Raw genomic sequence first — 15,516 nt, forward strand, 5'->3', positions numbered from 1 at the left:
ACGCGGGCAAGTGGAAGCAGTTGATTGGGTGAGGCTGGTTGGGTAGGTATTTACTACTTTTATCACTTATAGTTGGTAAGGTCTACATTTGACATACAGTTTGTATTCTATATGTATTCTAATTTTCTTTTTTTAATTTAGAGTACCCAATTATTTTTTTTTCCAATTAAGGGGCAATTTAGTGTGGCCAATCCACCTAATCTTCACATCTTTTGAGTTGTGGCGGTGAAACCCACACAGACATGGGAAGAATGTGCAAACTCCACACAGACATTGACCCAGGGCCGGGATTCGAATGTCTGTGGAGTCCTCAGTGCCGCAGTCCAGTGCTATTCACTGCGCCATATATTCTAATGAAAGGAGGACCAGGAAAGAAGCGCCCTAGAGTAATTGATATTATTTGATTTTAAGTATCTTCCCGAAGTTTGAATTTAAAGGGTTAGGTTATGGCAGGAGAGCTCAAAGCCATAGTCTGCCCCTCCTGCTCCATGTGGGAAGCTGGGAATTGTTCCAGTGCCCTGGGCAGCATATGTGCAGCAAGTGTTTCCAGCTGCAGCTCCTGAAAGACTGGATTTCGGAGCTTGAGTTGCGGCTGGGGACACTGTGGAGCATCAACAAGGCAGAGTGTATCGTGGATAGCACAGGTGGTCACACCGCAGGCTAAGACCCCACAGGCAGAAAGGGAATGAGTGACCAGCAGGCAGAGCAAGAGGGAAGTGCAGGAATCTCCTGTGTTCATTGCCTGGCAAACACACATATGCTTTGTATACTGTTGGGGGGGGAATGGCCTCTCAGGGGAAAGCAGCAACAGCCAAATATGTTGCATCACGGTTGGCTCTACTGCACAGGGCAGGAGTAAAAAGTGTGGGAATGCAATACTTGTAGGGAGTTCAATTGTAAGGGGAATAGATAGGCGTTTCTGTGGCCGTAAACGAGACTCCAAGATGGTTTGTTGCCTTACTAGTGCTAGGGTCAAGTATGTCTCACAGCGGTTACAGGACATTCTGGAGGGGAGAGTGGACAGCCAGTGGTTGTGGTACACATCGGTACAAACAACATAGATAAACAACAGGAAAAGGTCCTAAAAGAAGAATATAAGAAGTTAGGAAGTAAGTTGAAAAGTAGCACCTCAAAGGCAGTGATCTCAAGATTACTATGAGTGCCACGTGCTAGTCCGAGCAGAAATCGCAGGATATATCAGATGAATTCATGGCTGAGGAGATGGTGTGAGGGGGAGGGTTTCCGATTTCTGAGACATTAGGTCCAGTTCTGGGGAGGTGAGACTCCGACAAATTGGATGGGTTACACCTGGGCTAGACCGGGACTGGTGTCCTCGGGGGAGTATTTGCTCGAGTGGTTGAGGAGGGTTTAAACTAAAATAGTAGGGGGATGGGAAACTATACAAGAAGCCAGAGGAGGGGGAACACAGACAAGAACAAAAGACAGAAAGCGGAGTAAGAAAAGTGACAGGCAGAGAAATGAAAGGCCAGAATCAAACAGGGCCACAAAAATGGGAACAGGACAAGGAACGTTAAAAAGACAAGCCTTAAGGATTTGTGCCTTATTGGGTTGAGAATTCACAATAAAGTGGATGAATTAATCATGCAAATAGTTGTAAATGGTATGATAGAGTCGGGATTACAAATACATGGCTGCAGGGTGATCAGTAATAGGAATTGAATGTCCAGGGATGTTCAGTGTTTAGGAAGGACAGACAAAACGTTAAAGGCGGTGGGGTTACTTTGTTGGTTAAAGAAGAAATTAACGCAATTAACAATGAGAAACACCAAGGAGGCAAAAACATTAGTGGGGGGTTGTACATAGACTCCAAAACTGTAGTGGTGATGTTGGGGGTGGCATTAAACAGGAAATTAGAGATGCATGCGATAAAGAAACATCTGTAATTATGGGTGACTTTAATCTGCATGTAGATTTGGCAAATCAAATTGGAAACAATACCATGGAGGAGGAATTCCTGGAGTGCATATGGGATGGTTTTCTGGACCAATCCGCCGAGGAACTAACTAGGGAACAGGCCATCCTGGACTGTGTATTGTGTAATGAGAAAGGAATAATTGCAAATCTAGCTGCGCAAGACCCCTTGGGGATGAGTGACCATAATATAGAATTCTTCATCAAGATGGAGAGTGATGTAGCTGATTCTGAGATTAGGGTCCTGAATCGAAATAAAGGAAACTACGATGATAATGGATTGGGGAATATTATTTAAAGTGATGGCAGTGGATAAGCAATGGCAAACATTTAGAGAGTGCATGAGTGAACTGCAACAATTGCTCATTCCTGTCTGGCGCAAAAATAAATTGGGAAAGGTGCCCAAACCATGGCTTGTAAGGGAAATTAGAGATAGTATTAGATCGAAGGAAGAGGCATAGGCCAGAAAAAAAGGCAGACCTGAGGATTGGGAGCAGTTTAGAATTCAGCAAAGGAGGACAAACGGATTGATTAAGAAGGAGAAAGTAGAGTATGAGAGTAAGCTTGCAGCGAACATAAAAACTGACTGTAAAAGCTTCTTCGTGAAGTATGTGAAGAGAAAAAGATTGATGAAGTCAAATGTAGGTCCCTTACAGTCAGAAACAGGGGAATTTATAATGGGGAACAAAGAAATGGCTCATCAATTAAATACATACTGAGGTTCTGTCTTCACAAAGGAGGACACAAATAACATAACAGAAATGTTTGGGAACATCGCTTCTCGGCCTTTTGGCTAAGGTGAATATGAGGTCAGGTGTGATGCCTGGATCTGGTATGTCTCTCTTGTGGGGGTCATGAATTGGATTCAATTCGAATTGGTTTTTGGAGCAAGCAAGGAGCTGGATTAGGGGTTTGCTCCTGCCCACACTCTCAGCTCTGGCTTTGTAACTCTGATAAAGTAATTAAAAAAAGAAATGTTGGGGAACACAGGGTTTAGTGAGAGGGTTAGTAGGAAATAGGTGTTGGGAAATTGATGGGATTGAAGGCCGATGAATCCCCAGGGCCTGATAATCTACATCCCAGAGTATTTAAGGAAGTGGCCTTAGAAATAGTGAATGCATTTGTGGTCATCTTCCAAGATTCTATCGACTCTGGAACAGTTCCTGCAGATTGGAGGGTAGCTAATGTAACCACATTATTTAAAAAGGGAGTTAGAGAGAAAACAGGGAATTATAGACCAGTCAGCCTGACGTCAGTAGTGGGGAAAATGTTACAGTCCATTATAAAATATTAATAGCAGAGCACGTAGAAAACAGTACAGGACTGGACAGGAGGCATTGTTTTATAAAAAGGGAAATTATGCTTGACAAATCTACTGGGATTCTTTGAGGATGTAACTAACAGAGTTGAGGAGGGGGGAAGCCAATGGATATGATTTATTTGGACTTTCAGAAGGGTTTCAACAAGTCCCACATAAGAGATTAGCGTGTAAATTTAAAGCGCTTGGGATTGGGGTAGCGTATTGAGATGGATAGAAACCGAATTGACAGACAGGAAACAAAGAGGAAGAATAAATGGGTCTTTTTCAAATTAGCAGGCAGTGACTCATCAGGTATCGCAGGGACCACTGTTAGGACCCCAGCTATTCACAATATATATTAATGATTTAGATGAGGGAAGTAAATGTAATATCTCCAAATGGTCAGATGACATAAAGGCAGGTGGGAGGCTAAGCTGAAAGGTGCATGCAGAAATGCTTCCGTGTGATTTGGACAAGTTGACTGAGTGGGCAAATGCCTGCCAGATGTAATATAATGTAGACAAATGTAAGGTAGCAAAAACAGGAAGGCAGATTGTTATTTGAATAGCTACAGATTGAGAGGGGAGAATGTGCAACAAGACCTTTATTGGATTGCTAGAAGTTTAATTATTTTCATCTCCACATGCCTGAGATTTTCCCAGACTGGATGTTGGGTGAGTGGCTGTCGAGGATACATGGGGGACATGGGAGAAATGAGAAGGCCTGTGGGAGGGTTGGGGATGTGAGGGGGAAACGGAGGGGTCATGAGGGATATGGGGAGCATGGAAGGGGCTTGAGGGCATGAGGGGACATGGAGGGGGCCTGGGAGAGACAAGCAGGCATGGGGTGAGCCGGGGGTGAGGAGATGTGGGGAATGAGGACAGTCTAGCAGTCTTTAATACAACCGGGTCAAAGTCCCAGAGAACCACGATGGGCCTCTAACCAGCCTGCCTCACTTGCATGCATTGGAAGAATCTGAGATGAAGCTCTAAGGAAAGTTGAAACACCTCCCAAAATTTAGGCAGCCGTTGGTAGGGTACAAACATCAAATTTCAAAGCAACTTCACAGAAGAGACATAAAACAGAAATGAAGAGAGTCACATGTTCACATTAGTGCTGTTATTTATTGAGACCAGTTTATTTCAGCCATGCCTTGTCTGGGCAAAAGGCTAAGGAGGGGCAAAGATGCTATGAGCATTGGGAAGAGGAAATAAATTAGGAGTGGCGTTACCCTGTTTTTAGGCAGAGGAGATTTGATGCAAAGTCCACTCCATAGAAAGATATCATAGAATCCCTACAGTGCCGAAGGAGGCCATTCAGCCCATCAGATCTGCACCGACACTCTCTGTACCTAGGCCCACTTCCCCGCCCCATTCCCGAAACCCCACTCAGCCCATTCGGGCAATTTAACATGGCCAATCCCCCTAACCTGTACATCTTTGGACTGTGGGAGGAAACCGGAGCACCCGGAGGTAACCCATTCCGGCACGGGGAGAAACTCAACACAGTCACCCAAGGCCGGAATTGAACCCGGGTCCCTGGCACTGTGAGTTATCTAGACACTAACTTGCTTCAGGTTTTAGATTAAGGTTTGAGGCAGATTGCCGGCCATCTTCAATTAAGAAACATTTGTTCAATGGGCTATTTGGTATTTGAAATCAAGATATAATTCAGAAAATTAACATTTGGTTGTAATGCTAAGTATAAATTCCCCCTTTCCCTGTTCACCTCCTGCACGGGTAGAATTTTACACGGTTCAGTTTCAATGGTACCTAATACTGCAATGTTGATGCTTTCACTGTATTTTGCTCTGGTGACATCACCGCTATCAGCTTTGCATTTGTATGCCCCTGCATCACTCTCACTGTGAAATGACACTGAGAAGTTAGCCGCATTAGGTGTCGATACATTCTTTGCTTGGATGAGTGTCGTCTCGCGGAATAAACTGTACATTATCAAACGTGTTTCTGTCGATGCATTGCAGGAAATTGTTTCCGTGTCATTTATATTAACTCTGTCCGGACCGTGGATAGTTGGATTTAATAATTGGCCTAGGGAAAGAATACAGATAAAAATTAATTATTTCAGCTGGATGTGAATAAATTGAATCTCACACTGTACCAAATCTACCACATCCCCTGTTTGTCAGAATATCCACTGGAAAAGTTCAGATGGAATTGTATGCTTGGGGTAGAATTTTCCACTGGTCTTTAAAAGTCTTCTATCCTTGCGGTACCCACTTTTCAGTTACATGAGTAGTGGCAGCTCTCTGGTAGCACGCGTTCAAGTTAATATTCTTTGAGCCAAGCCTGACCTGGGTCTGGGTATTTGTCCATTGGGGTGTTTGTTGCATTCGATAGTTCAACAGTTTATATGTATCTGTAGACTCTTCTCTGTGTGACATTAGTCAAGACTGGGTTTAGTAACAGAGAAAGAGAAACTAAATGAAAAGCAAGAAAAGGGTAAGCATGAGAGAGCAAACCTTTCAAAAGCATTGTAAATAAACTCCTGCTCAGTCATATAAACTTGTTTATTATCTCTGCAAATCTCGGAGGCATAAAACACAACAATTGGTGAATTGTTTAAATTGACCAGCTCCAAACAACTTTCCCTTCGTCACTGGACAAATCTATTACCCCTAGCTCTGGACTCCCCCCACCATGGGGAACATTCTTTCTGAATCTACCCTGCACAGTGGCATTGTGGATAGCACAATTGCTTCACAGCTCCAGGGTCCCAGGTTTGATTCCGGCTTGGGTCACTGTCTGTGTGGAGTCTGCACATCCTCCCCGTGTGTGCGTGGGTTTCCTCCGGGTGCTCCGGTTTCCTCCCACAGTCCAAAGATGTGCAGGTTAGGTGGATTGGCCATGATAAATTGCCCTTAGTGTCCAAAATTGCCCTTAGTGTTGGGTGGGGTTACTGGGTTATGGAGATAGGGTGGAGGTGTGGACCTTGGGTAGGGTGCTCATTCCAAGAGCCAGTGCAGACTCGATGGGTTGAATGGCCTCCTTCTGCACTGTAAATTGTATGTATATGTATGTATGCCTAATCCTGTTAGAATTTTATAAATTTCAATGAGATCCCCTCTCATTCTTCTGAACTCCAATCAATATAATCCTAACCGACTGAATCTCTCCATATATGACAATCCTGCCATCCCAGGAATCAGCCTGGTAAACCTTTGTTGTACTCCCTCTATAACAACAACATCCTTCCTCAGATAAGGACACCATAACTGCACACAATACTTCCAGATGTGGTCTAACCAACATTCTGTACAATTATATCCTTATTTCTATACTCAAACCCTCTCCCTATGAAGGCCAACATACCATTTGCCTTTTTGACTGTCTGCTGTACCTGTGCGCTTACTTTCAGCAACTAATGCACGAGAACACCAAGGTCTCTTTGAGTATCCATGATGTGGCGATGCCAGCGTTGGACTAGGATGAGCACAGTAATAAGTCTTACAACACCAGGTTAAAGTCCAACAGGTTTGTTTCGAATCACTAGCTTTCGGAGCACTGCTCCTTCCTCAGGTGAATGAAGGAGCAGTGCTCACCTGAGGAAGCAGCAGTGCTCCGAAAGCTAGTGATTCAAAACAAACCTGTTGGACTTTAACCTGGCATTGTAAGACTTCTTTGAGTATCCACCTCTCTCAATTTACACCGATTCAAGTAATAATCTGCCTTCTTATTTTTGCTACCCATCTGGATAACCTCACATTTATCCACATTGCACTGCATCTGTCATGCATGTACCCACTCACTCAGCCTGTCCAAATCCTGCTGAAGCATCTCTGCATCCTCCTCACAGCTCATCCTCTCACCCAAGTTTGCATCATCTGCAAATTTGGAGATAATATACTTAGTTCCCTTGTCCAAATCATTAATAAATGTGTGAATAGTTGGGGCCCTAGCACTGATCCCTGTGGCACCACACTAGTCACTGCCTGCCACTTGGAAAAATACCCACTTATTCCACCTCTTTGCTTCCTGTCTGCTAACCAGTTTTCTATCCATCTCAAGACACTACCCACAATTCCATGCACTTTAACATTACATAATAATCAGCTATGTGAAACCTTGTTGAAGGCCTTCTGAAAGTCCAAATAAACCACATTCACTGGTTCTCTCTAGTCAACTCTATTAGTCATATCCACAAATAATTCCAGAATATAAACCTTTGTAAATCCATGCTGACTTTGTCTTATTATACTGCTACTTTCCAAAGGTTGTGCTATGGAATTCTTGATAATGGACTCAAACAATTTCCCCACTACCGATGTTAAACTCACTGGTCGATAATTCCCTGTTTTCTCTCTACCTACCTTTTTGAAAAGCAGGCTAGCTGTCCTCCAATCTGGAAGAACCATTCCAGAGTCCAAAGTATTTTGGAAAATGACCACAAAGGATCTACTATTTATAGGGCCACATCTTTAAGTACTCTCCAATGAAAATTATCAGGCCCTGGATATTTATCAGCCTTTAATTCCATCAGTTCCCCCCAAACAATGGGCAGGATTCTCCGATATCGACGCGATGTCCGCCGACCGGCGCCAAAAACGGCGCAAATCAGTCCGGCATCGCGCCGCCCCAAAGGTACGGAAGTCTCCGCATCTTGAGCGGCCGAGCCCTCACCTTGAGGGGCCAGGCCTGTGCCGGACTGATTTCCGCCCTGCCAGCTGATGGGAAAGGCCTTTGGTGCCCCGCCAGCTGGCGCGAAACTGACTTTGCTGGGTGGCGCATGCGCGGGAGCGTCAGCGGCTGCTCACGGGCATCCCCGCACATGCGCAGTGGAGGGGGTCACTTCCGCCTCCGCCATGGTGGAGACCATGGCGAACGCGGAAGGAAAAGAGTGCCCCCACGGCACAGGCCCGCCCGCAGATCGGTGGGCCCCGATCGCGGGCCAGGCCACCGCGGGGGCACCCCCCTGGGGCCAGATCGCCCCGCGCCCCCACCCCAGGACCCCATAGCCCGCCCGCGCCGCCGTGTCCCGCCGTCCCAAAGGTGGTTCAATCCACGCCGGCAGGCGTGGGTTGACAGCGGCGGGACTTCGGCCCATCGCGGGCCGGAGAATCGCCGGGGGGAGGCTGCCAACCGGCGCGGCGCGATTCCCGACCCCGCCGAATATCCGGTGCCGGAGAATTCGGCAACCGGCGGGGGCGGGATTCACGCCAGCCCCCGGCGATTCTCCGACCCGGCGGGGGGGTCGGAGAATCCTGCCCCATTTCTCTACTAATCCTTACTAAAACATGCATTTCTCGGAATGTCTGGTACATTATTCATGTCTTCCTTTGTGAAGACAGAAGGAAAGAACAAATTTAGTTCCTCAGTCATTTCTTTGTTTCCTGTTATGAATTCCACTGTTCCTGACTGTAAGGAGCTTACATTCATTTTTGTCAATTTTTTTCTCTTTATATACCCATAGAAACTTTTTGTCAGTTTTTATGTTCTCCACTAACTGACTTTAAAACACTATTTTTCCCTTCTTAATCAATCCTTTGATCTGCCTTTGCTGAATTTTAAACTGCTCCCAATCCTCAGGTCTATTGCTTTTTCTTGCCAATTTGTGTGTTTCTTCTTTGAATCTAATACCATCTCTAATTTCCCTTGTAAGCCATGGTTTGGCCCCAGTTCCCTTCCCACTCTTGCGCCAAATAGGAAAAAAACTACTTTTGAGGAATAAACACATGCATGACGGCATGTTTCTCCTATCCTGAACAAATGGGCAAGGAAGATATAAACATTACTTAATCTTACTAAGAAGTAACAAAAACAAACTTTAATGAGAGGGATGGCCCCACAAGTAATTGACACCTGAGAGGGCCAGTCAAGGGACAATGGGAAATTAAATCAATAGATGATCATCACCCTTGAGAAACCAGTTAGAAACTGATGATGATTGGGGAAGCACGGTGGCACAGTGGTTAGCACTTCTGCCTCACGGCACCGAGGTCCCAGGTTCGAGGTCCTCTGGGTCACTGTCCGTGTGGAGTTTGCACATTCTCCCCGTGTTTCCGTGGGTTTCTACTCCACAACCCAAAGATGTGCAGGGTAGATGGATTGGCCACACTAAATTGCCCCTTAATTGGAAAAAATGAATTGGGTACTCTAAATTTATTTTTAAAAAGAAACTGATAATGACTGATCACACACCCGTAAGCCAATTAGAATTTAGCCTTGCCCCATTTAGGCCAATAACATAATTGATTACTAAGCAGCAGCTTTCACTGAGAAAGTTATGTAGCAAGTTTGAAACTGAAGAGCTTGATGTCCACAGGGAAGCAGATGTTGTGGGGAGAGAACAGAGTCGGAGTGTCAACTTGCCCAAGGCTAAACCAGGAAGCAAGAACAGTTACATGCCAGGCAAGTCCTGCCCTGTTGCTGACAAGTGTTAATGTACAACTTATTAAAAATTTCCTGAGTTACTGCACTAAACTGCCTCCTGTGTCGATATGGTTAAAGTCTCAAATGAATGCAATTTAAATTTAAATTCAAATCGTAGTAGAATTTACTTGGCTGCAGTCCTGAGGGAGGAGCGGGTAAAAGAAAATCCAAGTCCAGATAATGAGGTGGCCATAGTCCTTACTGCCTGAAATTTTCCTCAGTCTCTTCAAAATTTCAGCCATGGTTGTAAAGGAAAGTCTCCTTCACAAAATGACAGTCTGAATTAACTGAAGCTTTGTCGAATGTTAGCGTCATCGCCCGTGTGATTTTATTCAAGTGAGGAAAAAGGAATATTTTGTGCAATTGTTATGTTACATGGATTGTTGCAGGGTTGCACTCTGGTTATTTGTTATAGGAATTGTGCATGTTCCTTCATCTAAGGCACTAAGTATTTGGTTTATCTGAGAAGCTTAAATGTCAGCGTTAGCTTGAATGTTTCCCTATTGTCTGTGGAACTAGAGTTACTCGAACAGAGGAAATTAAATCTTTTTCCTTTTTGAAGAATGGTAAAGGTTTCAATTTTTAATGGGGCGGTGTCTGGAGACTAAAAGATATTTGCGATCTGGCACTACTCATCACTGCCAATAAGGTTTCAGCTTCCTACATAACAATCAGAGAGAGGAGACCTTCTTCCCATTAAACAACAGTTAACTTCATCCTTTTCAATTTATCTGCACTCCAGGATGTGGTAGCACACGTAGAAAAGAAGGCCAGGAAATTGGAATTTAGATTAACAGAGCTATTTTCAACTACTATAGGAAGCTGCTAACAATGCAGTATTCTCTTTCTGTTAGGTGATTGGCTTGATGAAAAATCTGTGTCCACAAACTTAAACTCACCGGGTCACATTAAACAAGTTTTCAAACCATGCTGCACTAGGCTGGGTTGTTTTAAAATGTACAACATCAAACAAATGTGACTTTTTTTTTTAAAACAGATTAAAAAGTTTGAATCCCATTAGCTCATTGAGAAGCTAAATTTAATGTAAATGGTAACCATCAAATAGTTCTGTTCTCTGTGGCGTTGATTTGATTATGATCTTTAAAGTACAATTGATGTGTGGGGACGCTTTGCGTTATTCCTGTGGGTTCAACGATTTGCCACAACCAGATGTCTTCCATGTTCTTTTGAATCTCACCAGGTATGAGTTTATATTTTATAATGACATTAAACGCCTGATGGGCATGTTACTCAGGTGACACTCCATGAGTAACTGTGTAAGTGCAGGAAGGTGTAGGGAGCGATCTAATGGAAACATTTCTCAAGAGTGGTTTCAGGCAGGTTTTGCTGAGAGTTTCTCCCTGCTCTGTCACCGAATTCCCCACTGCTATCTAACCACACATTTTCAGGCCCTGGGGAATTTCTCCCTGGGCTAGTCCACACCTACAATTTCTTTCCATTACTGGGGAGCTGAATTCGCTGGCCAGACCGGCTCCTCTGAGATCGGGCCACCATTTTGAAAGGATGCCCCAATTTCTAAGTGACCTTGAGGGTCCCCCTGCAACCATTTTGAAAGGGTGCCTCAATCTCTAAGTGACCTTGAGGGTCCCCCACGCAATATTCCCCCCCCCCCCACACATACATGGGTATTACCACACCACCCCCCAAATGACGACACCCCATTATGGGGCGCTGAGGTTCCCCTCCCCTTTTCAGGCCCCTTTTGGGGCTTCCCCATTCCAGGAGCCCCACCTTCACCCTCTCCTCTCCCAACTTGGAGGTGTCTTCATACCCCCTCATCCATCCTTTTAAGGACATGTCTCCCTCCAGGCCCTGACCCTTGCCACTGCTACCCTGGATGAACTCCTGCCAGCCTGGGAAATGCTACCTTGGGTGCCTTGGCAGTACCAGGGCGACAGTACCAAGGTGCCTGTGTGCCAGGGAGCCACCCTGTACTATCCCCAACTACCCTGGGGCCTCCAATGGCCCGGGAAAGCCCCAGGTGTCATGGCCATACTAATCGCCGCCTGCACGACCCATCGCTGGGGAGCCGGTTAGACTGCAGGCGGCTGTTGGATTGGACGACCATCTCGTTAATGAGATGGAGATTGGCCTTAATTGGTGTTTATTGGTTTCTCACCACGTTTGGCGAGATCCGGATCCTGCCAACTGGAGCGGGGCAGTTAGATCGCAAACCGCCAAGCGCAGTTCCCGGTTTGGGCCTGTCCTGAGATCTAACTGGCCTGCACAGATCCTCGCTGGACGCAACGCAGCCGTTAAAGTGCACCCATAGTCTTTTATAACCTTGCTTCAATGGTGCTGATTTAAAAGATATTTACCTAGAAAGGCACGAGGAGAAACTGTTGACCTGCCACAGACATGCCTACGTGTTAATGTTTTTGCCACATTTATTCATTTCAGTAAAAAATTCAGATAAATGTACCTCACATGTGTGCAAATACTAAACAACATCTACCACTGTTCAGTAATCAAGGAAGTAAAGCTCTCAATGATTTAAAAAACATATGCACAATCTGCTTTCTGCTTTACAATTTTAGCAATGAAGGCACAAAAGGTCACAGTAGATGTCAAATATTTGACATCACCTGTCCAATGACAATGTTTGTTATTCATTTTTTTTAGCAATGTTCTAATCAAAAATGTATTGAGCTACATCTGGATGCTCAATTAGCTGGATGGAAGAAGGAAAGGCTGAAGGCATTATGAGTTCCATATTATTTAGATCCTAGGATTATGTCTCCCAATTTGTTTCTTGCCATCACTGTGCTGTGAGCAATGTCATTGTGTTGTTAAGATAGATGGGGCTGGTCCAGAAATGAAAGGACGATTTACAGAGCCATTAATCGCAGCAGATTGTATGAGAAATGAAAATAAATGTTTCTCTTCCACTGGGATGTCCAACCATACTCGATCATGGCAGCAGCTAAACGTACTGGAAACCTCACCAAAAAAAAACCCATCTGATCCGGTGTTGGGAAGATCCTCTGGGATCAGAGTCACTGGAAGATGAGAACAAAGCCCCGCTCCCAACCACTGACTGTGATCAATTCCTAAAGATAGAAGACAAAGATCACCACTTTCGGTAGGCCCGTGCCCAGGTCCCACCCAAGACAGCCATCAACCCCGCCCCTACGAGGAAAAGAAAAACCCTTAGTCCCAGTGATATTCCGAACCCTCCCCCCATAAACTTGAAATGACCTTACCAGAAAGTTGGCTCCCTCTTCTGCCCCACCACCACCTCCTCCCCCCCCCCACAAACCAACCACCAACTCTTCCCCCCCCAATCAACCACCAACTCTCCCCCCCCCAATCAACCACCAACTCTCCCCCCCAAATCAACCACCAACTCTCCCCCCCCAACCAACCACCAACTCTCCCCCCCCAACCAACCACCAACTCTCCCCCCCAACCAACCACCAACTCTCCCCCCCCCAACCAACCACCAACTCTCCCCCCCCAACCAACCACCAACTCTCCCCCCCAACCAACCACCAACTCTCCCCCCCAACCAACCACCAACCCTCCTCCCACAACCAACCACCAACTCCCCCCCCAACCAACCAACTCTCCCCCCCAACCAACCAACTCTCCCCCCCAACCAACCACCAACTCCCCCCCCCCAACCAACCACCAACTCTCCCCCCCCCAACCAACCACCAACTACCCCCCCAACCAACCACCAACTCTTCCCCCCCCAACCAACCACCAACTCTCCCCCCCCCAACCAACCCCCAACTCCCCCCCCCCCAACCAACCACCAACTCTCCCCCCCCAACCAACCACCATTTCCCCCCCCACACACAAACCACCAACTCGGGCGCCCCCCACACCCCCAACCACCACCAACTCCCCCCCCCCAACCAACCACCAACCCCCCCCAACCAACCACCAACTCCCCCCCCAACCAACCACCAACTCTCCCCCCACAACCAACCACCAACCCTCGCCCCCATCCAACCACCAACTCACCCCCCCACCCCCCACCAACTCTCCCCCCACAACCAACCACCAAACCTCCCCCCCAACCAACCACCAACTCCCCCCCCCCCACCCACCCCCACCAACCACTGACTCCACCTCCCACCCCCACCAAACAAACTAGGTTCACTGAACCTTGTCCAAGTAGGTCCAACAAGCCACAGCTCCTTCCCACCTCACTCCGTTCACAAGCTGTAACTTTACAGCCAGCAAAGGAAACCCCTACCCAGGGTGTATGGTCAAATAACAAAGAAAGGAACACTCCCCAGCTCGTCCCAGCCACAGAAGAGTATCCAAAGCCAAACACCCTTACAACACTTAAACGCTCCCCCCCCACCACTCCGGGGCTATATATTCCCCATACGGTTACCCTGACCACTATCCCCCCACCCCCAACAACCGTAGCTCCTTCAGTCCCAAACAAACAACAGATACAAACCACAACATATCCCAAACCAACCCCTCTCAACCCTCCCGATTAAAGTCCCAATTAAATCCATTTAAGCAAGTCCAAGCTGATGCTCCTTGACAAAACCCTCCGCCACCTCCAACTGATTGAAAAAATGATCTTTCGAACGGAAGATCACTCAGCCTCACCGGGTACACCACTCCAAACCTGACTCCACTCCTGAATAGCGCTGACTTTGCCTTATTAAAAGCCGCACGCCACTTCGCCAACTCCTCTCCGACATCATGGTATATCCGATGATGCTTCCTTCCCGCCTTGAGTCCCGATTCACTTTGGCCCATTGCACAATCTGCTCCTTCTCTTGGAAGCTGTTGAATCCAATAATTACCGCCCTCGGTGGCTCATTCACCCGAGGCTTCCACCGGAGTACTCGGGTGGGCCCGATCCAACTCAGGAGGCAACATTTTCCCACCCCTCAAAACCTTGGCGAACATCTGAGAAAAGTACTCAGTCAGCTTCGGGCCCACTACCCCCTCCTGAGTTTCTGTCTCCTGTTATCCACCTTTGCCCTCAGGGTCTCCTCCAGCAGAACATCTCAGCTTCCAACGAGATGATCTAATCCCCATGCCTCAACAAGGCTGCCTCCAAACCCTTCAGCAGCTCTCCATATTCACCACCTCAGAGGTTTTTTTCCGGCTTCTCACGAATCAGATCAAGTGCCTCGTCAATTGATCGCTTCAGGGTTTCCATCATCACCCTGCCCTGCTCCTCAAAATGCTTCCCAAACTGTTTGTCAAACTCCTGCGACATCACCTCAGTCAGCGTTTCCACCGTGATATCAGCAGCCCCACCCAAGGCCGGGTCCAACACCTTCCCACCTGCTGAGCATCGATGGCTTTCTCACTTTGTCAAAGGATTACCCCCAATAATCCTCTTGTCACCAACCTGCTTCATAGATTTCAACACATTTTTGCTGACAAATTCTTCATCCCATATGATGGGCCAGTTTTGATAACCAAAATCCCTGGGAACCGGGTTTAAAAAGTCCAAAAAACAAAGACCATAGCGGGAGCTACCTTATGTGCGACCTTTTCTTAACTGTCAGCACTGAAAGTCCTCCATTTACAATCTTGGCGTCATATTTGATCCCAAGAGGAGTTAGTGACCTCATATTCGCAGCATCATTAAGACCTCCATAACAATGCCTGACTTTGCACTGTCTCTGTTCATCTGCTGTTGCAATTTTCATTCATGCCTTGCTACTTCTGGATTTGACTATTTCATAGAATTTACAGTGCAGAAGGAGGCCATTCAGCCCATCAAGTCTGCACCGGCTCTTGGAAAGAGCACCCTACCCAAGGTCCATACCTCCACCCTATCCCCATAACCCAGTAACCCCACCCAACACTAAGGGCAATTTTGGACACTAAGGGCAATTTAGCATGGCGAATCCACCTAACCTGCACATCTTTGGACTGTGGGAGGAA

At 46.6% G+C, this 15,516-nt stretch overlaps 1 protein-coding gene across 2 annotated transcripts in view; it reads right to left on the reverse strand.

The window, feature by feature from the left end:
- The window catches only part of LOC140395572 (Fc receptor-like protein 5), a 43,542-nt gene that overhangs the window by 24,523 nt on the left and 3,503 nt on the right, over window positions 1-15,516 (reverse strand). For both annotated transcript variants that reach the window (XR_011936236.1, XM_072483523.1), the window contains exon 3: window positions 5,005-5,283. Coding sequence is in view for 1 of the 2 variants with exons in the window: in XM_072483523.1 (XP_072339624.1) it covers window positions 5,005-5,283 (279 nt within the window). In the remaining variant the exon portion in view is untranslated. The remainder of the gene's footprint in view (window positions 1-5,004; window positions 5,284-15,516) is intronic.

Source organism: Scyliorhinus torazame, chromosome 18 (genome assembly GCF_047496885.1).
Source record: "Scyliorhinus torazame isolate Kashiwa2021f chromosome 18, sScyTor2.1, whole genome shotgun sequence".
Taxonomy (NCBI): Eukaryota; Metazoa; Chordata; class Chondrichthyes; order Carcharhiniformes; family Scyliorhinidae; genus Scyliorhinus; species Scyliorhinus torazame.